The sequence below is a fragment of the Myxocyprinus asiaticus genome, chromosome 25 (genome assembly GCF_019703515.2).
Source record: "Myxocyprinus asiaticus isolate MX2 ecotype Aquarium Trade chromosome 25, UBuf_Myxa_2, whole genome shotgun sequence".
Taxonomy (NCBI): Eukaryota; Metazoa; Chordata; class Actinopteri; order Cypriniformes; family Catostomidae; genus Myxocyprinus; species Myxocyprinus asiaticus.
In genome coordinates, this window is record NC_059368.1 from 43,917,871 (window position 1) to 43,940,565 (window position 22,695).

Consider the following 22,695-nt stretch of genomic DNA (forward strand, 5'->3'; position numbering starts at 1 on the left):
CAGGCTTGGACCACAGGAATGTTTGTTGTGGTTTGGGGACTGGGAGGGGGATAGGGAAATAATGGGGGTAAAGGGGGATATTTGACTCTGTACATGTATACTTTGCTTTATTCTGTATTGTGTTTGAGAATCAACCAATAAAATATGTATTCTAAAAAAATAAAAAAATAAAAAATAGTGAAGTCTTCCTTGGATCCCATGTGTGTTATTTACACAAGCGTTGTGGGGAAATTACGTAGCTGTGGAAAAAGCTGCTTAATGACCAAGCCGCATGTATACGGGAGTAAAGAGTTCGCCGCTCATGTTTTTGTGAGATTGTGTGCTGATACTGTATGTTATAAACCATCACAAAGAGCTCTTCCTGTCTCTCAAAACTTTACACTTGCATACTTAAGAATATTCCAAGTCCTTTTTGAAGAGGGACTACATTTCTAGATGGATAAACCTACACGTGTTTGATAGACTTCAACTGTAAGTTTATTATAGTAAATGTCTCTCAATGAGAAAAAAAGACAAAAGTCTTGAAATCATCTATGGGACTCGACAAAATGCCACAAATGCTGTCAGTAAAGTTTATGGTGAAAATAATCTGTAATATTCCTTTATAAATTGTGTAATCTCCCCCCCAAACTGCCAGTGTTGTTGTGTCAGGCTGGTCAGGATGCTCAAGCAAACAGAACAATGTTTTGATAGTGCATCAGTGATTACACTTTTTGGGGAAATCAACCTACAAATGGATGACTTAAAGTAGCATATCAACCTGGGATAGGAAAACGAGTTGCAACATCAAAAAAAGGACAAAACAATTCCAGGATGGAAATTCTTGAGCAACATCTGATATTCTGAAGTCAAAGACAGAACATATAAATTCACACACACACACACACTGATTTACATGCGCACACTCACCAGGTGAACATACGGCACAAAGTATCCATACAGGGCTGCAGGGATTCCAAAAGCCCAGATGCGATATCCCAGAGACTTCCAGATGTGCACGTTGAACACCTTGTTGAGTGAGGGACAGCGGCTGCCAGACTTGCTGCTGCTCACGGGTTTGGGCAGGAGCGGTCTGTAGGTGAAGCCCGCCAGCATGAGGATGAACATGAATATGGCTAACACCCGCAGCGTGTTCTGCAGCCCCACGCGATCCAGCAGACCAGACAGCATGTACGGAAGCGTGATGGTGAACACACTGCTGCCTGCCGTTACCATGCCATTCACCAGGCCCAGCCTGCGCTTGAAGTAGTGACCCAGGATCACCAGACTGGGCTGATATGCAAAACTGCACCCGCATGCAAACACTATGCCATAGGTGAAGTACAACGGCCCGAGAGACCTGCACAGAGAAAAAGAAAGAAAGAGAGATCATTTACACACAACTGCTAACTTTGATGTATAATCGTGATTTTGTGTGTTCCTGTGATTTGTTGACTTAATTTTTGAATCTGGCATTATGAATTTAGGTTTTACTGCCTTTAAAGAGAGTTGTGCTCTTCATGAATCATTCAACTTTTGAGAGTTATTTAGAACAGAGCAAATAATGTTGAAAGCACTAATTTACTGATGTCAAGCAAGATCAGATCTTGCAAAGACTTTGTTCACACTGTCAGTGTTTGGGATTGACAACCATATTTACTGATTGCTGTGCTCTCAGATTGTTCTGTACATACAACAGCAGACAGAGTGGATTGGATGCTGTTTGTGTGATAGGGTAACTAAAGTCGATGCACTCCTCTAAAGGATAATCGATAAATCAATTATCCTTTATCCTAACTTTAGCCTACGGGGAAATGGTAGTGTGTTGAGACCACTCTAACCCCACTCTCACAACTTAAAACTGCTGATGTTCTCTGTTGATGAGTGTGTGGTCTCATCTTTGATGTTTCCCATAATCCACACTACTATTGTGATCAACCTATTCTCATAGAATGAACGTTAATATAACTACATTTTTGCAAACTGAAATTTATGTATCGCGTTCTATAATTCACCTCAGTTTCCTGGTGAAATGAACATTAGAGGTGCTACAACAACAGTACGTTTTATTCACACTCAAAACTAAAGTGCCATAGAAGCGATACAAAATGACGCGGTTGCTTTTCATGTCGCATTTGTATTTTACAACACTATTGGTTAGGTTTAGGTGTTGGTTTAGGGTCAGGATGTCTGTTATGTTCACCTCTCATTTACTTTTAGGACACCATTGGTTAGGTTTATGTGAAAGTTTTAGTTTAAGGAGACATGTTTTACTCAATAAAACCTCCATCTAAAACTCACCTTACAAACCCTGATTATGACATAATTTACCTTGTTTCATCTCTGAATGTTTACTTACCACAGAACACTGCCATGTAAGTTCAAGACTAGTATTAGAATACATCTGACTTTGAATTAGCTATTTTTAAAGTAATTTCATTGCATTGCTACAACAACGTAAAACCTCAGCACAGAGACTGCACTTATCAGAGTTACAAATGACTTTCTCTTATCATCTGATCACGGCTCCATTTGTCTTCTAGTGCTTTTAGATCTTAGTGCTGTCTTTGACACCATAGATCACGACATTCTCTTGGATAGGCTTGAGAATTATGTTGGCATTTGTGCACTTGCATTAGCATGGTATAGGTCCTATTTAGCAGACCGCTACCACTTTGTCTGTGTAAACAAGGAATTGTCAAATAAAAAAAAATTAAGTATGGAGTGCCACAGGGATCAGTTTTAGGGCCTCAGCTTTTCGCCTTATATATGCTTCCCCTGGGAGATATTATCAGGAATCATGGAATTGGTTTCCACTGTTATGCCAACGATACCCAAATTTATATTTCTTTGAAACCCGACGAAATTTCACAATTCTCCAAATTAGCAGAGTGTATCAATGAAATCAAAGGTTGGATGGCCAGAAATGTCCTTCTACTCAATTCCGACAAAACAGAGGTACTAATTATTGGACCAAAAACCTCTAAAAATAAGCTGTTAAAATATAATTCGACTCTCAATGGATGTACTGATACATCTTCTTCCACAGCGAAGAACTTAGGTGTTATATTTGATACTAATCTGTCCTTTGAAAATTAAATTTCTAATGTTTGTAGAACAGCATTCTTCCACCTCAGAAATATTGCTAAGTTACGACACATGCTATCTGTTGCTGATGCCGAAAAACTAATTCATGCGTTCATGACCTCAAGACCAGATTATTTTAATGTATTACTGGCAGGATGTCCTGCATGTTCAAAAAATAAACTTCAATTGGTTCAAAATGCAGCAGCCAGAGTGCTGACTAGAACCAAGAAATATGATCATATTAGCCCAATTTTATCATCGTTACATTGGCTACCTGTTAAATTTTGTATTAATTTTAAAATTCTGTTAACTACGTACAAAGCTTTGAATGGTCTAGCTCCACAGTACTTAAGTGACCTACCATGCTATATTCCATCACATTCATTACTATCACAAAATTCTGGTCTGTTAATAGTTCCTAGAATATCAAAAATTTATGGGGGCAGTGGTAGCTCAGCGGTTAAGGCTCTGGGTTACTGATCAGAAGGTCGGGGGTTCAAGCCCCAGCACTGCCAAGATGCCACTGTTGGGCCCTTGAGCAAGGCCCTTGACCCTACCTGTATCATGGCTGACCCTGCACTTTGACCCCAGCCTAGCTGGGATATGTGAAAAAGAAGAATTTCACTGTATATGTGCAAATGTATAATGTGTGATGAATAAAGAAAATTATTATAATTATAATTATAAAATCCAAAAAAGGAGGTAGATCCTTTACTTATTTGGCTCCAAAGCTATGGAATAGTCTCCCTAACACTGTTCGGGATGCAGACACACTCACTCAGTTTAAGTTTAGACTAAAGACTCATCTTTTCAGTCAGGTATACACTTAATTTATCCATCAACTCACAATTAGGCTGCTTTAGTTAGGTCTGCCAGAACCAAAAACACTTCTCAGTATCTAGAACTCTGCAATAAATTGAATGGCTTCCATGCTAATATTATTCTATTTGTTTCCCTGTCTCAACTTCAGTCTATTACGATGGACTTCAGAGGATGAACTGATGCCAGCTCCAACTGTAAAACTTGGGATACTTTGTGTGCCACTGCCTGAACCTTGGACTTAGGATGGACCTCACCGAAATGACCTGCCGGTTGAACTGCGATGCACCTCACTGATCTCTGCCTGCATCACCTTGGTCTAATGATGGACTACACTCTTAAAATGGAATACACGGACTATAAATTAATTGGCAACAAAATCCTTCATCAGCCAGTTAACAAAGGACAATGCATCTATGTGAACTTCTGCAGTTAATCCAGGATGGACTTCAAAGACATTAGTCATTAATCTTACAGCTCATACAAAATCTTTGTTTAAACACTGGCCCTTAACACTTGCTTAGTTTACTAATTTTAAACCATGACTTACATTGCATACAAATAACAAATATTGGCATTAAATTCATGCTGTTTAGGGGGAACTGGCCCCCACAGTGAGCCTGGTTTCTCCCAAGGTTATTTTTCTCCATTAACCAACATCTTATGGAGTTTTGTGTTCCTTGCCACAGTCGCCTTCGACTTGCTCACTGGAGTTCTAAATACAATTATTATTTACGTATTTATCTTAAGACACAATTTACAATCACTTTTTATCAAACTGAACAATGGTGACTCTAAAACTTTATAGATATTACGGCTTTATTTTCTGTTAAAGCATGATTTTCTGCAAAGCTGCTTTAAAACGATGTGTGTTGTGAAAAGCGCTATACAAATAAAAATGACTTGACTTGAAGCGATGGTCAGAGGTGAGTTACGTTGATATCATTAATTATTCTGAGCTATAACAGCCAACAGCTGCACAAGTTGAGCCTGAAATTAATTTTTACACCAAGTAACACTTAAATGGTTGTTGTCCAGTCCTCCTCTGGATCGCTTGTTTTGGCAGTTTTTACTTGGCGTATCGAGACCAGAAATTCAAAACAGTCAATCAGAATCATCATGGCGCCACCCAGTGGTTGCTCAGGAAAACTATGGGTAGATGGCCTTAAAGCTAAAAGCCACAAAACTCTGTGTACTCATAAGCCATCATTAAATTGTATGATATATGTGATACATATAAGATACAGTATACTGCCATTTGATCGGCCATCGGTAATCCTGCTCCTGTGAGTCGGAATTTATTATTCCACAATGAAATGAAAACTAAATATGGAAGAAGTCACACTAAAATACAAACAAAATGAACAATGGCAAAAGCTTTTTTTCTGTTGTACAATTGAAAAAATGTAAGTAAATACACCTGCATCATTTTACACAACCTATATGATTTATTAATGCATGGTATCAGACAAATAATTAAAAAAAACATTAACATTTTGCAACAGCCCGCCAAGGGGAAATCATAAGCTTCACATGATTAATAATATTAAAATGAAGCACTGAAACCGAAATGATTTTGCTGAAATGCCCTTTCAGCGGCACACCTCGGGTATAATTGAGTATTCTGAGTTTCCTACTGGTAAATATGACTTCGCTTGGTCATTCATGTGCTTGGAACTCATAATTATGATATTTTCAACTCCACTTGTAGGCCATGTTGGTATTTGCTCCAGCAATTGAAAAACCCATAACAGTCATCCTATAGTTTTGTCAACTTGACAGTCTGGACCAACTGATACATTGTCAATGACATCATTCTCTAAAACAATAATGCTGCTTAGCAACAAATCAAATCTCTGATTTCAACCCAGTCAAATCAAAATTAAATGCAATAAAATGCAAAGCTTCACAATATTTTTACTCATTAATGCACTTACGTGACAAAAGAACTGGCCAGAAGTCCCACAAGCCCCACGGCAGCCCCTCCAACCGCTGTTATCCGGCAACCGAGCAGATCTGTGAATACACTGACGATTGGTGAGCAGAAGAAGATCATACCCATGGAGAGAGAACCGACCCATGCTGCATACACACAAAAAAACAGAGTTAATTTATACATGGAAAACAGAGTGAGTAAAAACATTACTCAAAAGGGTCAGATCACCCAGTCAGAGCAAAACTCAAACTACAAGTCTCACAGAGTTCAGGTGGGCAGTTACACATTTAAAGAATTTTTTTCATCACAAAATGATCATTTCTTTCATTATTTAATCTGCCTCATTTCAAACCCATATGACTGATTTTTCTTTTCGGTGTGACACCAGAAGTTTTTTTAAAGAATCGGTAAACATACAATGACTTAAAATTGTGTCTGTTCCTCACACAAAGCTACCATCTGACTTCATCTTCAGAGTTAAAATATAGCAGACGAGTCATATGGACTACTTGTATGATTCTTTTCAGGTGTTTTCTTGGCCTTTTTGGAACTGACAGATGTGCTCACTGTAAACTGACATTGTGTGGAAAACAGCTGCATGAAGATTCTTAAAAAATTGACGCCTTTTGCGTTCCTTTGGAAAAAACAAATGTGGGTCCTCTTATCTTTTAGACATAGAAGACAATGCCAATGTAAAATGTTGTGAATTCTTGGACTCAAGATGGCACCGAGTATGGCTGCTGCGTTGCGAGCTCCGAAACAACATTGTAGTTTTTTTGTTTGTTTTGTTTACAATTCTTATGTTTTTTGTCTTGGATGTTGTCTGCCTTATTGTCTACGACAGACAAACACTTTTGGACATTGGTTCTGCAATTACACACCGTAAGCCAAACTTCAAATTCCTCAATGCCAACCCGCTGTTTACAAACACGCCAGCAGAGCCCTTTGTCTGGGCTGCCCGGCCGCGAAAACGCAGAAGGAAAAGGGGAAACAGAGCCGGCATTCTCATCAGAGTAAGACGTCGCGCAAATTGACCCCCGCTACCCAGTATTCTACTGGAAAATGTTCAGTCTCTGGACAACAAGCTCTGCGAGCTGAGAGCGTGGATCTCTTTCCAACGAGAGACGAGGGACTGCTGCATTATCTGCCTTACAGAAACTTGGATGTCTGCGGAGATTCCAGACTCAGTCATCGAACCCGCTGGGTTCTCCGTGCACCGAGCGGACAGAGCAAAATACCTTTCAGGTAAAAGCAGAGGTGGTGGTGTATGTTTTATGATCAACAAATCCTGGTGTGATCAGAGGAATGTACATTCTATCAAGTCTTTCTGCTCTCCTGATCTGGAATTTCTCATGCTTCTGTGTCGACCATTCTGGCTACCGAGGGAATTCACAGCGGTCATTATCACAGCTGTGCACATCCCCCCACAAGCCAACACAGACCGGGCACTCAAGGAACTGTACGGGATTATAAGCAAGCAGGAAACCGCGCACCCTGAGGCCGCGTTCATTGTGACCGGGGACTTTAACAAAGCCAATTTTAAATCATTTGCACCATAATACCACCAACACATCAGTTTTAACACATGAGGGGACCGGGTTTTGGACCATTGATACTCTCCCTTCCAGGATGGCTACAAATCCCTCCCCCGCCCACCATTTGGCAAATCGGACCACTCTTCCATTCTGCTTCTGCCCGCTTACAGGCAGAAACTGAAACAGAAAGCACCCACCCTTAGAACAATCCAGTGTTGGTCAGACCAAACAGACTCTATGCTACAAGACTGTTTTGATCACGGGGACTGGGAGATGTTCCGGTCCGCCTCCGATGATGACATCGATGTTTACACTGATAGCATAACATGTTTCATCAGAAAGTGCGTAGAGGATGTTGTTCCATCCAAAACAATATGGATCTACCCGAACCAGAAACCTTGGATTAATAGCGATGTTCACGTGGCACTTAATGCGCGGACCTCCACTTTTAATTCCGGGGAAGCGGAGGAGCATAAACAAGCCAGCTATGCCCTCCGAAAAACTATCAGAGCAGCAAAACACCAGTACAGGAACAAGATTGAAGAACAGTTTAACACCACCAACTCTAGAAGCATGTGGCAGAGAATTAATATCATCACGGACTTTAAAGGGAATAAAAACTCTGCCGTGAACACCACTGCCTCTCTCCCAGATGAGCTAAATAATTTTTATGCACAGTTCGAGGGAAATAACACACCCTCGCAGAGAGAGCTCACGCGGCTGAACCTACAGAGGTTACAGTGCATCCAGAAAGTATTCACAGTGCTTCACTTTTTCCACATTTTGTTATGTTACAGCCTTATTCCAAAATGGATTAAATTCATTACTTTCCTCAAAATTCTGCAAACAATACCCCATAATGACAACGTGAAAGAAGTTTGTTTGAAATCTTTGCAAATTTATTACAAATAAGAAACGAAAATCATATGTACATAAGTATTCACAGCCTTTGTTGAAGTACCTTTGGCACCAATTACAGCCTCAAGTCTTTTTGAGTATGATGCTACAAGCTTGGCACACCTATTTTTGGGCAGTTTCTCCCATTCTTCTTTGCAGGACCTCTCAAGCTCCATCAGGTTGGATGGAGAGCATCAGTGCACAGCCATTTTCAGATCTCTCCAGAGATGTTCAATCAGGTTCAAGTCTGGGCTCTGGCTGGGCCACTCAAGGACATTCACAGAGTTGTCCCGGAGCCACTCCTTTGTTATCTTGGCTGTGTGCTTAGGGTCGATGTCCTGTTAGAAAATGAACCTTCGCCCCAGTCTGAGGTCCAGAGCGCTCTGGAGCAGGTTTTCATCAAGGATGTCTCTGTACATTGCTGCATTCATCTTTCCCTCGATCCTGACTAGTCTCCCAGTTCCTGCCGCTGATGCTTCACTGTAGGGATGGTATTGGCCAGGTGATGAGCAGTGCCTGGTTTCCTCCAAGCATGTCACTTGCTATTCAGGCCAAAGAGTTCAATCTTTGTTTCTCATGGTCTAAGAGTCCTTCAGGTGCCTTCTGGCAAACTCCAGGCGGGCTGTCATGTGCCTTTTACTGAGGAGTAGCTTCCATCTGGCCACTCTACCATACAGGCCTGATTGGTGGAGTGCTGCAAAGATGGTTGTTCTTCTGGAAGGTTCTCCTCTCTCCACAGAGAAACGCTGGAGCTCTGTCAGAGTGACCATCGGGTTCTTGGTCACCTCCCTGACTAAGGCCCTTCTCCACCGATCGCTCAGTTTGGCCGGGCGGCCAGCTCTAGGAAGAGTCCTGGTGGTTCCAAACTTCTTCCATTTACGGATGATGGAGGCCACTGTGCTCATTGGGACCTTCAATGCTGCAGACATTTTTCTGTACCCTTCCCCAGATCTGTGCCTCAATACAATCCTGTCTCGGAGGTCTACAGACAATTCCTTGGACTTTATGGCTTGGTTTATGCTCTGACATGCACTGTTAACTGTGGGACCTTATATAGACAGGTGTGTGCCTTTCCAGATCATGTCCAATCAACTGAATTTACCACAGGTGGACTCTAATCAAGTTGTAGAAACATCTCAAGGATGATCAGTGGAAACAGGATGCACCTGAGCTCAATTTTGAGTGTCACGGCAAAGGCTGTGAATACTTATGTACATGTGATTTTTTTCGTTTTTTATTTTTAATAAATTTGCAAAGTTTTTAAACAAACTTCTTTCACGGTGTCATTATGGGGTATTGTTTGTAGAATTTTGAGAAAAATAATGAATTTAATCCATTTTGGAATAAAGCTGTAACATAACAAAATGTGGAAAAAGTGAAGCGCTATGAATACTTTCCGGATGCACTGTAGTTCACTCTCCGTCTCTGTAGCAGATGTAACCCGATCCTTCCGACGGGTGAATATCCGTAAAGCCGCGGGTCCAGACGGCATTCCGGGCCGCGTCATCAGAGCGTGCGCGAACCAACTGGCTGGTGTTTTTACAGACATTCAAACTTTCCCTCTCTTTGTCTGTAGTCCCCACATGCTTTAAAATGTCCACCATTGTGCCTGTACCAAAGCAATCTGAAACCACTTGCTTAAATGACTGGCATCCTGTTGCTCTGACCCCCATCATCAGCAAATGCTTTGAGAGACTAATCAGAGATTACATCTGCTCTGTGCTGCCTCCATCACTGGACCCATTGCAGTTTGCTTACCGCAACAACTGCAAAACACAAAGGATCTGCAAAACTGTCATTGCTGCACGTGGAGGATTTTTTGATGAGAACTCTTTGAAGTAGTTTTAAAAAATTCTAATTGTAATAGTAATTGTTCATGTTATTAATGTCTTGACTATACATTGTGATCAGCTGAATGCCACATTGGTGAATAAAAATACCAATTTCTTTCCATAAGAGCAAAATCTGTACATTATTTCAAATTTTCGGCCAGCAGTGTATCTAAAGTATTTTCATGACCTCACAAGTTGTTGTCTTATTAAGCATAATTAGTGTAATTCTGTGCATGTAAACGCGGTCGATGTTGCAACGATTTGCATGGTGGGGGGTTCTGAAACAGTGAGTGTGCCATGCTGATGAGATATTGATGAATGGAAGGGTGTGGGGGGATGAAGGATATAAAAAGATAAAAGCAAACATACACAGCACAAGCAACAATTGGACTAATAAATACAGCAATAATCACTAAAAAGTATTATGTTAGTTTCAAATAATGTACATCTAATTTCTCAAAGCTTAAAATCAATTTGGCAAAAATAAAACACACTAGTGCAATGGTAGAAACGTGTCAAATCGGTCAAGATTTTACTTTACCGTTTACACATTACCGTGGTAGGTATTTTTTGCGGCTATTAGTGGGCAGGGCTGCATTACATTATTTACATGTAGGAACAAAAGAATCATAGAGTAATGCAAAAATACAGACGTGTCCCAAACAAGTCAAGAAGAGGAAGTGCAGTTTATTTACGCTGCAGAACAACGTTACAACTTGCCGCATGAATACAACTGATGTGCGGTCACAGGTGTGCGTTTATCCCCTTTTTTTACGAATTCTAATGTGGCTCATCCAATCAAAATTTAGAGTAAAAACAAACCATTTAATATTAGTTTTACATATTTTGCTTTTAACTCGAGTGTTACACAATGTGCAGCTGAATAATGTTATCTTTCATTTTGCATCCAACAAGTTCCAACGAAATTATCCAGAAATAAAATGCAAATAAAAACCTATATGGTGACATATAGTGAGTATACTGTCTGCCAATGCCGTGAAAAGATTTGGTCATATCGCTTAGCCCTAAATCACACCCTATCAGTCATATTCATTTGTTAACTGATCGCTAACAACCATAGGAGATCATTAATGGCACAATTCTCTCATTTACTCTCATCACAATAACAAACAGAAACAGAAAAAACAAGGCAGAAAGACAGGAGCAGAAGAGTGCAAGGGTCAATGACCAGCCTTTGAACACAAAACTACGCAACGTAAAACAATGATGCAAACAGACAGGCAGAAAGACAGACAGTGTCTGTCTGGACAACTGTTTGAAACAGTTCAGATTTATATTACATTTTATTTCAGAAAAACTGTACCAGACAGAAAGTTCAAAGTTCAAAAGAAATTATGTTAAAAAGAAATTATGTTCAAAGTAAGCTTAGTTTAAAATAAATCAAATTCAAAAGAAAGATCCAAAGAAAGAAAGTTTGAAAGAAATTAATTTTAAAATAAATAAAATTTGAAAGAATGTTTGAAAGTTCCAAAGAAACATCAAAAGAAAGTTCAAAATAAATAATGTTTGAAATAAATTAATTTTAAAAGAAATAAAATTTGAAAGAATGTTTGAAAGTTCCAAAGAATGTTTGAAAGTTAGAAAGTTTGAAAGAAAGTTTTAGTTTGAAAGTTCGAAAGTTTCAAAGAAATTAAGTGTCAAAGAAATAAAGTTAGAAAGAAATTAAGTTTGAAAGTTTGAAAGAAAGTTAGAAAGATTGAAACTTCAAAAGTTGAAAAGAAAGTTGGAAAAAAGTTCAAAAGAAAAAATAGTTTAAACAACATTTAAAAAAAAAAAGGTTTAAAAGAAAGTTTGAAAGAGTTTCAGTTTGAAAAAGGTCCAATGTTTGAAAAACATGCTCAAAAGAAAGATCAAAAGAAAGTTTGAAATAAAGAGAACAAACAACACTGAAAGAAACGTTGAAAAGACAGTTTTAAAAAGAAAGTTTGAAAGAAAATTTGAGTTTGAAAGATGTTTGAAAGTTTAAAAGAAATAAAATTTCAAAGAAATAGAAATTGAAAACAATTTGAAAGTTTGAAAGGAAGTTAGAATGTCTGAGACATCAAAAGTTGAAAAGAAAGGTGGAAAGAAAATTCAAAAAAATAATAGTGACTAAAAAAATATTTTTAAAAAGAAGGTTTAAAAGAAAGTCTGAAAGAAAGTTTTAGTTTGAAAAAGGTTCGATGTTTGAAAGAAAGTTTCAAAAGAAATATCAAAAGAAAGTTTTAAATGAATAGAACACAAAACACTGAAAGAAATGTTAAAAATACAGAAAGTTCGAAACAACATTTTTAAAAAGAAAGCTTGAAAGAAAGTTTGAAAGAAATAGTTTGAAAGAAAGCTTGAGAAATTTTGAAAGTGTAAATTTTTAGTTTGAAAGTTCGAGAGTTTGAAAGTAAGTTCGAAAGAAAGAAAGTTCGAAAGAAAGAATGAACGAACAAACAAACCGCTTAAGTTAAGAAAACCCTTGGACTACATAAGGGTTATTTATTATGTCTTACAATTATAAGGATTTCTCTCATAAGGGTTTGGTTGCAACAAGGCCCTGGGTCCGGTTTCACGACACGTTCTTAAAAATAAATTTCTTCTTAACTACCATTTTCTTCTTAATTTCTAACTTAAGAAAAAAGTTAAGTATATGTTGTATTCTCGAAAAAATTCTTAAGAAAGTTCTTATCTTTTTTTTTTTTTTTATCCCTTTTTCTCCCAATTTGGAATGCCCAATTCCCACTACTTAGTAGGTCCTCGTAGTGGTGCAGTTACTCACCTCAATCCAGGTGGTGGAGGACAAGTCTCAGTTGCTTCCGCTTCTGAGACAGTCAATATGCACATCTTATCACGTGGCTCGTTGTGCATGACACCACGGAGACTCCCAGCATGTGGATGCTCATGCTACTCTCCACGATCCACACACAACTTACCATGCGCCCCATTGAGAGTGAGAACCACTAATAATGACCACGAGGAGGTTACCCCATGTGACTCTACCTTCCCACGCAACCGGGCCAATTTGGTTGCTTAGGAGACCTGGCTGGAGTCACTCAGATTCGAACTCACAAGATTTTTCTTAAGAAAAAACTTAAGCAGCATTCAAATTCTCGAAAAAAAAATCAGCGTAAATAACGTCTTAAAGTTAGGATAACATCACCGTTGTCTTAAATCCTAAAAGGTAAGATGTTTTATGAATGTTTTTCATGTTGAGTCTCAAGTCGAAATGGGCTGTTTATGTAGAAATGTGATTTTAGACCAAAAAACATTTTTGACTGTTTTGTGTTTAATTATATTTTTATTTTCAGCTTGTAAACCATGTAAATGTTATCACCAAATTCAAACAATAAATGTTGTTTTGAAGCTTCTTAATGTGGTGACCAATCATGCTAACACATGCGCTGCATATTGTGCTCTCTCTCCACGATTTTTAGAGTTCATAGCAACATAGCCGAGTCTTTCTTTTCACCCCGATCCACATCCCTATCGGAGTTGGGCACAGCAGAGACAGCCTCCACCTCCTTTTCCCATTAACCCACATCTTTCAACATGTTCAACAACACTATTATGAACAGCAGCAGCAACATTAGTATAGAAACATTACACAGAATGTTTCCATTTCCCTCAGAATCAGGTCGTCTTTTTATTCTTTAACGATTAATCATGTACTATCTGCACCAGTGCTCATCATCTTGGTTTCACTTCATGATGAGCGATGTTTCCACAGAGTAACTACACAAGTGGAACCACAATGTTAGCACAGCAAACAAACTTGTGCTCTAAGTGCTCATGTCCTCAAACATCAACATGTTCCACGGAAACTGCGAATAGTGCAAATCTCTTTTCTTGAATAAACACGCTACCTCTCTTTGTTTTGACAGTTGACAGCTGCGACAGGGTTGGACAGCAGTCATTTTGATGTTAAATCATAGTTCGATCGATGGCACTGCCAGCTAATGCCTAGTTTGGATCGTATATTGGTACTGCTTCATAAATAATGTGGATTTTAAAGGAATATTCTGGATGAAATACAAGTTAAGCCCAACCAACAGCAACAAACTTACAACAAATGCCCTTTTTCTATTGTTAATACACTTCAGTCAAGATTTTTACAAATTGAAGGTTAAGTAAAATAATTATTTTCTGTTGTAAATGACAGCATTCACTAAACAGATGCAAAACATTTGCATGTGGTATTTCAGCGCAAAACCCTGCATCTTATTGACCACCCACAATCTAATTTAAGCAGACACAATCAGCACTGAAATAGCACCTCGTCTTGAGTATTTAAATTAATTCAATGCCATTCCTATCCACACAAACACCACCCCCCCCCCATGTAAATTAGGCTCATTATTATTTGTGCTAAACCAGAACAGAGGGCGCGCTTGCAAATAAACAGCGCTTTTACTGGCCACAATTAATTCTTAGTGTATTCCCACTTTAAAGTTCTATCAAGAGAGAAAAATAAGAATTCAATATCAGGTAAGGAATTACACTAATCACTATTTCATAACACAATGCAAGTAGGGAAAATACAGGTAAATTGGAACACTTTCCGATAATTTGTCAATGCCATTGTTTTTCAAATATGATCCAGATGGCTACATCAATAGGTGTTTTTCCACACAATTGTGGAACTAGTACCTGAACTAAAATTAGTCTCTAACTATATGGAACAATACACGTAAAAAAAAAACAAAAAAAAAACTGTTTTTCCACCAAAGACACAGAAAGCAAGAACTTTGACATACAGTATGTGACTGTTACCCCCTCGAGGGCTGCGGGTTTGCGGAGATGTGTTACAGCCTAGTAACACAAGAATGCCCATTAAGTGTGTGCAATGGGACCGCACTTGCAATGTGTTGGCCAAGCACTCACATCTGTGTTTGCATACAGTATATTTCTGGACTTAATTCACTAGGTGGCATTTCAAAGGACCCATCCTCAATTTTGACCTCAAACAATGGTGAGCACTTCATGTATTGTGTTGGTGCTTAATAGTGTTTAGACAAGATCATGGAAATGTTGAGCTAAGGAAAGAGAGAATAACACTACAGAGATAGATCAGTAAACATCACACTGGCCTTCCTTGTCTCCTCATAAAGAGTTATGTTCTCCTCTTCCTGAAAGCCAAGTTCCTGAATAACACAAATAAGCATCACTGTTTCAAACACTTGAATCTGTGATGCCACATTCAGTTGAACTATATCGTCAGTTTCCTGTTTCTGTGTTTTGCGTGATTAGATTACAGAGGTAACACACCCTGGACCAAGAGTCAGGAGTTCAAGAGCAACTAAATTTATGGACAATTAATTTGATTGTCTTCTGTATTGTGGACCAATAAGCCTAAACAGGACTACAGTGACAACACAGACTGCTGAAAGGCCATGTTTGCTAATTCGACTTCGACTTCGAAGACTTCGTACAATTAGAGAGGCACGTAAACACATCTGTAATGATTTCACAAAGGAAAGGGTGAAAACAATTAGATGAACGCAAAGGTTGTGTGTTACGATCTCACACTCGTCAACACCAGCCTCATGGAAAACTAACACCAGTAAGATACACTTTGGGGACATCGCCTTCTAATTAACCGGCTTAGCTAGACCTGTACTCATTTATGAATGATATGCCTACGACGTTGTGTGTAATCATTCTTATTGATTAAATTGCAATCTTAATATCAACAAAGTCCACGGTATGCAAATCTCACAGGAACTCAAGTTTATAGTAGAAGGTACTTGTATTGTGCAAGTGGCAATTTCATAAACAGATAAAAATGCATGCATTATCACAGAATTACTCAATCTTTTTTGAAGTGTTTGTAACATTTTGCACTCAGACACGAATGCAGCCTTAAATTGTGTGGTTTGGTAACCACCCACCAACCAACCTGGTAATTCCAGAACATTCTTACAGGCACTTAGCAAGGCACTTAACAAGAACCCAGATCATCCTAGCAACAGCTTAACACCACTTTGTACATATTAGCAACTACATTACCATATCCTGGCAAATGCCCACAACACCAGGGATGCAACTAAAAATTATTTTGATAATCGATTAATCTTCAATTATTTCTTTGATTAATCGATTAATCTGATAAAACACAAAATTATATTTCCTGTATTTTATTAAAATATGATTTTATTAAAACAGAAATGATAAAGCCCATAAGGAGTTGGTTAGATTTACGGTACTGAATTCACGATTCAATACTCTCACAAAATTTTGAACAAAGCCTGAATGATGACAATTTAAGTTTGAATTTATTATTATTACTACTTTCAGTACACATGCAAAACAGTTCCTTTCCTTTACTTGTAAAACTTAAAGTACTGTTCATTAAAGAGTAAAATGATTAAGCAGGGATGGGATGGACTGGGACTGGCACAGGGCAATGGTGACACCAGAATAGAAATAATAATTCTGCCCAGCTGAAAAATACATAATTATGTTAGATACATATACTTGTACACAGTCTCTGATTATGTACATTTGAAGTATTTTAAATTAATATTGTAGGTTTTAAAATAGTATGGTCACTGATTACATGTTTCTAAACTATTCTTTTAAAAATATGTGTATGTTTATCCAGTAAAATAATGTTTGCCATAGTATAAATTTACTTGTGAAATCAGACACTACATTTGGCATTATCAGGAGGACTATCGAATATCAGGACCCTTAGTATTATTATGCAGTATATTCAGCATTATACACAGTTTAAAACATCTGTAAATCATCTGTAAACGCAGTGTAGACTCACTCTCGTGCTGAAAACTAAATCGTTGCTCATTATATTACATGCCCTTACATGATGAGGAGAAATGATCTAAAACACTTTAAAAACCGGCACACTTTGACCTCTGAGACATCAGTGTGACATTGTTGAAAGCTGCACAACTGATTACATTAAAACTGAAACTGAGGTATGATGTTGCACCACTTTAATCAAAATTATTGCACTCCCATTCTCCATTGCAATCAGTTTTATTGATGCGGACTAGCATGTGGTAAAAACAAACAGTTTTGCAAAATATGCGGAAATATGCATCTGATTTTGAATTCATAACATGTATACATTATAAAACATAGAAAATAGCAGTAAAATGTTAGTGATGCGCAGTAGAGAAACAAAACCAATTTGTTAACGCACCTGATGCAGCAACCGCTCCACATTAAACTGTATGCTTATTAGGATCTTCTTTGAAATGTTTATAAAGTGCTCTCTTGCGCTGGACAACTTGGGTCTTGTTTTTTCTGCTTCAACTTGTCTCCGTTGTTTTTCAAACAAGATTCAACACATTTTTCACCGGGCTGTAAAGTGACGACACTGACGGAGCTTCTTCGTGCTCATGGCATATATCTAATTAATCGATAATGAAATTCGTTGTCGATGATTTCCATTATCGTTATTTATTGATTTTATCGATTAGTTGTTGCAGCCCTACTGACAACCAACAAAACATTCTAGCAAACACAGCAACATGCTCAAAACCACTCCTCATCAACCACATTGTAACAATCTGGCAACCACCCACAACACCATCCAACACCCGTATCGTGGTGACAGATTTTGCACTGGCAAGCATCACCAGCGTTTTCTCCAGAAAATGTAAAAATGTGGTTTATCTCATCCAGCTGTGGTGCGTTTTCTGCTTTTCAGGAGTCAGGTAAACCCACATCATTTGAGATTTGACTAAGACATTTCATAATACAACCACACAGAAATCAAGGGACTCAATGAAGGATGAATTTGCAAAGCAAAACAAACGTTTTACAGTTTCCACTTGTATTTCAAACAATGCCTGCTATGCAAACCTTTACTTGAAAGAAGAGTTTGGTGCTAGCAATCTTAAGCAGAGTCATCTTCTGTTATAAGTATGGGAGATAGCAAAGTTTTAAATACCTGCTGATCTTTGCTCTTTTCCCACATACATAGAGTGTAGCTAAATACGCATTTTACAAACTAAAGCTATGTTTGGACTGCCAATCCAAATTCGATTTTATGTGTATCCAATCGGAATTCGATCTTCATGATTGACTGTCCACACTGTGGATATCTTCATTTTCTGGCATATCTGCATTGGTTGCTATAGCACTTAAAAGCACATTGGGAAATGGGCATTCCAAATTGAAAAAAAAAAAAAAAAAAATATATATATATATATATATATATATATATATATATATATATATATATATATATATATATATTCTCAGCTAGACCTACACTCCGCCACCACTGCCAGCATGTTTCCTGTAACAATGTGTGACATATAACTTGTCTTTACGTAGCATGAAAAAATGACATATGGCAAAAAGCCACTTGAGATCTGATCAGAGAGAACAGACTGAAACGGATTTCCAACCACTTATTTTGAATAGGATTTCAAACCACATATGAATGTAGCTTGAAATGAAATCTGATCGGATTCCAATTGGATATGCTCAAAAATCGGATTTGGATTCTGAACATAGCCTATTTCACTCCCTAAAGATTCACGAAGTAAAAAATAAGTTTTCATTAAATCTGCATATTGCAAAGCTTTATCGTACTGTAGCCCTGGGGTCTAGGGGGAATCCAATCATGTGATGTCACATAAAGCAGCATTATGAACTGATAATTGGGTAAATCACCTTGGAGAAACCTGGGTTAAGTGCCTTGATCAAGGGTGCAAATGGTGACGGCTGACTCCTTGTGAGGATACAAACCAACAACCTTCTGGTTACCAGCCTTGGGTTTTACCCACTATACCACACCACCCACTAGTTACATTCTATGGATGCTGCAGACAATAATGCAGCCACAACAACTGGTTTTCTCATTGCTTCAGTTGCATTGTTGTTTCACTGGAATTTTACAGTGTTTCATCCTGGGCAGCCTTGACAAAAGAACAGCCCTGCATGAATGAAAAAGACAGCTACAAGAGACCAAAGAACGCACAACATAGACAGTTTAACACAGGTATCTATAAGTGCCTAGCCTCTAAAAGCATGCCTGCAGGTGTACTGTACTCACTAAGAATTACATTTATGATCCAGTTTCATCCCCTGAGCACAAGGCTCGGGCCTTAATGTGCTTCTCCACATCTGGGCTTAATAGCAGAGGTTTAGGACTTTATCATCTAACAGATCCTAACTGCTGCCCTTCAGGCTATTCCTGAAGATCAGAGAGGGTTTTATGGGTATACGACAGAGCTGAAGCCTTCTGTTGGCCAATTCCAGCTCTGGACATTTCCTAACCCCCCGGGCCTTAAGGGCAAGTCAGTCCATTCAGCCACCATCTTCGAAACGCTCCCGTGCAGTTATTCGCTATGAATACAAGCGGGAAACTATTACATGTCCTATCTACTGTACATGAATGGTGAAAGATCAAAATCTCAAAAACGGTTGGTCAAGATTACAATCAAAGAACAATTAAAATCAGCAGTAAAATCAACAATAGTTTTATAAATTGTGCTCCTTTAGCTCAGAAGTGCATGTGCATTCTCGAGTAAACTGACAGGTAATTGGCTGACTATCAAAAAGGTGATTGGCTCTTATAACTGCAAGGCGGGAATTCTATTCCAACAGTTGCCATATTCAGTGTTACAATTTGGAAGCATACTCTTAGTATGTAGTATGCTAGCACGCTATTCAAAACATATCTCAACATTTTTCTCATGATGACTTTGCAAAATTCGCTGAAGCGCCATCCTGCAGATGTAGAACAAATGTTTGGGGAGCTGAGTGGGGGGTTTGGGGTGATTCTATAGGAAGCCCAAGCACTACTGCATGCAGCTGGGTTAGATTATGGGTAATTTCAGCTCAAGAGGGTTTGGCATAGACCACATGAAGAGCCACCAGAAGAGAAAGAGGTCCCACCACAATTAAGGCCAAAAAGGAACAGCTCCTATGTAATGTTCGAATGGCATTCAGACATATCTACCTTGACAAGAAATGCATCCCTTCAGTTGAGTAATCAATATAATGAGTAAGTGAAACCCAAGTGATGAAGGGCTGGGATGCTTGTGATGAGAAAATAATCTCTTTTCCCCTCTTTTACCCAAAAAAGTAAGGACAGAATAGTCTTCAGAGATAATACAAAACAAAACCCAATGTTTTTTCCATATCCTAACTGTCTCATTTCTTGACACTTGTAGATGATGTGCTACACCCAACACATTTACAGTCTAAGATCCTCATTGGTGGGATTGCCAGATATACTTAGAGGAAGTTGAGTCTAGAGTGGGCATTGCGATAGAGTACTCAGTTGTTTTCCAAGAGAGCTATTGCTAAACAGCAAGATACACTTTGGCAAAGCATCTGAAATTTGCATCTTCAATCTTGTTGAAACTTTGCAGTGTAATGCTCAGATACGAGTGTAGATGGTCTCGTAGTATCACAGCCTGGTTTTTCTGTCTTTTCGTAGGTGGGAGGTGACGTGTACTGGTTAGATTCAGGTCTGGTAAACTGAAGGTTGCTGGTTCGATCCACACAAAGAGCCATCACTTTCGTACCCTTAACCTCAGGTAAGGCCGGAGGATTGTCACTGGTTCTTGATGCCAGTTTATGATGAAATTAGAGGTAGGAGGAAAAAAGAGGTGGGGGATTAAAAATTATTTTTTTTAGAGAATTTTACCTCATGGTAGTGTATCAACATAGCCAGGCCTAAGGGTGGGCATTGCCCCCCTAAATTTTCCAGCTGCCTCCCTTCCAAGTTGGACAGCAAAACAACCTCCTTGGTAAGAAGAAGAGAGAACCTGCTGCCCACCCTAATTGCATGGGTATACTTGTTTTTCTGCTTTACAGATCATATCCCACCTGGTTGACCACGATGCATTTCAAAGTATACTATTTTGACTGTATGCGAATAAGGGGGCGGTTGGCGCATGCACACTATGACTGCTTTGTGATTCTCTTTTAGTACAGTTAACAGCAGGTGCAACAACAGACGATAAAACTGGGCCTCATGCGGACATTCCGCACAGACTGTGCTTGTCATGTATACTGTGTGTGTGGAATAACACGGAACTCGTCAACCAAAGTATAATTTGGCCTTAAGGGTCAAAATGATTACCCCCCCCCCCCCAAAGATCTCATCATAGTACAAGCCCTGTGTATCAATATTCTAATCTCAATCAATATTTTTATTTTTCACATGGGGACGAGTGGACCACAACTCAAGTCATGCGAGTGTGCGAAGAGACTAAATGTACTGCTGCATTAGGTCAATTAGCACAAAATTATTTATATTCGACTAAAATGCAAAGTCTGAACGAGTTAATAATATAAGTCTATAAGATGTTTCAATTCGTAAGGATGTCAACACAGATTCTTTATACAGCTAGACCGCAAAGGTTTTCATGTAAAGATTAACACGTTGGAACCAATATACGATATCAATATCTCAGTTTGAACTGTAATAATAATAATAATAATTTGTAAAAATACACTATACATGAAGAATGGAAATATTATTATATCACAACCCACAAATCACTACACTGTTATATCATATCACTAGGCTGATTCCAACCCCTAGACCACATCGCAAGTCATAGAAACAAATTCACAATAAATTTGGTGATAATGCAAAAGTTGTGTGTCTGCCTAAAATAACAAAGAGTAAGCCTAATAATTTACTGCGGAAACCCATCCAGGTCATGATATAAGGTCTCAGAGGCATTTGATTGAATTCAGTTTTAACCTGCAGCACTTCCCCGCCCCATATCTACGCCATATCAACACACTGACCAACTGCTGCAGGGCTCCATGAGGCCATTCGCCAAATCTACGCTCACACACACTGCTGATATTGCAATTCTCACGTAGAGCTGCAGCGATTGGTGCTTCTACAGAACCTTCCTTTAGGCTCATGCTTCCCGTGTTTACACTATCTATTTATCTTCCAGGAACCTTCAACTAAACAGTGTGTCAACAGAGATCAAATGCTCTGTTGACGATTAACTAATGTGTGCAGGAGCAGAGAGGGACGACATCGTTGGAAAGCCACAGTGCACGTATCGCCAATGGCTAACTCCACCTGTTTCTTCCCAGATAACTCCAAGGCTAATCCTGTGAATGACAGCTTGTTTATATCAAGGAGGCACTTCCACATATTCAGAATGGACCTTAGTCAGGGTAGATGCAGTATTTAAAGGTGAAACGTGTCCTTTTTGCAACACTAACATCACCAAATAGAATTGCAAAAATAAGTACTATTTTCGAACAAGTTTCCAGAACACTACCCATGTCTTCCATTGATCAACCAAACAGATAGTCACACCATTGGTTGATCCAGTGTTGCGTTGTTTGGCTGAACAGAACACTCAAACATGTCACTCCACTATCATCCACCACTGTGGCATCATCAAAAGAAAACCAAACTATGCTCAGTATTAACAGAGTGGATGTTTCTGACAAAAATGCTACCTTCAGTAATGAAGGGTCCTTTAACCATTTATCTACTCTAATTACATTCAAATGTAGCTTCTTAAAAATGACACAGTCTTTGAGTTTGTAGTTCCCTTTCCTACTGTGTTCCCTTTCAATTAAATTCTGCTATCAACAGCAAAACTACCAAGCATTTGCACAATCAATAACAGAAAGAAAGAGTTAAGGTAAACCAGAT

General features: G+C 38.7%; 1 protein-coding gene across 1 annotated transcript in view; it reads right to left on the minus strand.

Moving 5' to 3' along the window:
* The window catches only part of LOC127415831 (monocarboxylate transporter 10-like), an 85,203-nt gene that overhangs the window by 45,587 nt on the left and 16,921 nt on the right, over window positions 1-22,695 (minus strand). Inside the window, exons 2-3 of the mRNA XM_051654811.1 lie at window positions 5,823-5,967; window positions 910-1,339 (exon numbers count right to left, since the gene is read on the minus strand). Coding sequence (XP_051510771.1) covers window positions 910-1,339; window positions 5,823-5,967 — 575 coding nt within the window. The remainder of the gene's footprint in view (window positions 1-909; window positions 1,340-5,822; window positions 5,968-22,695) is intronic.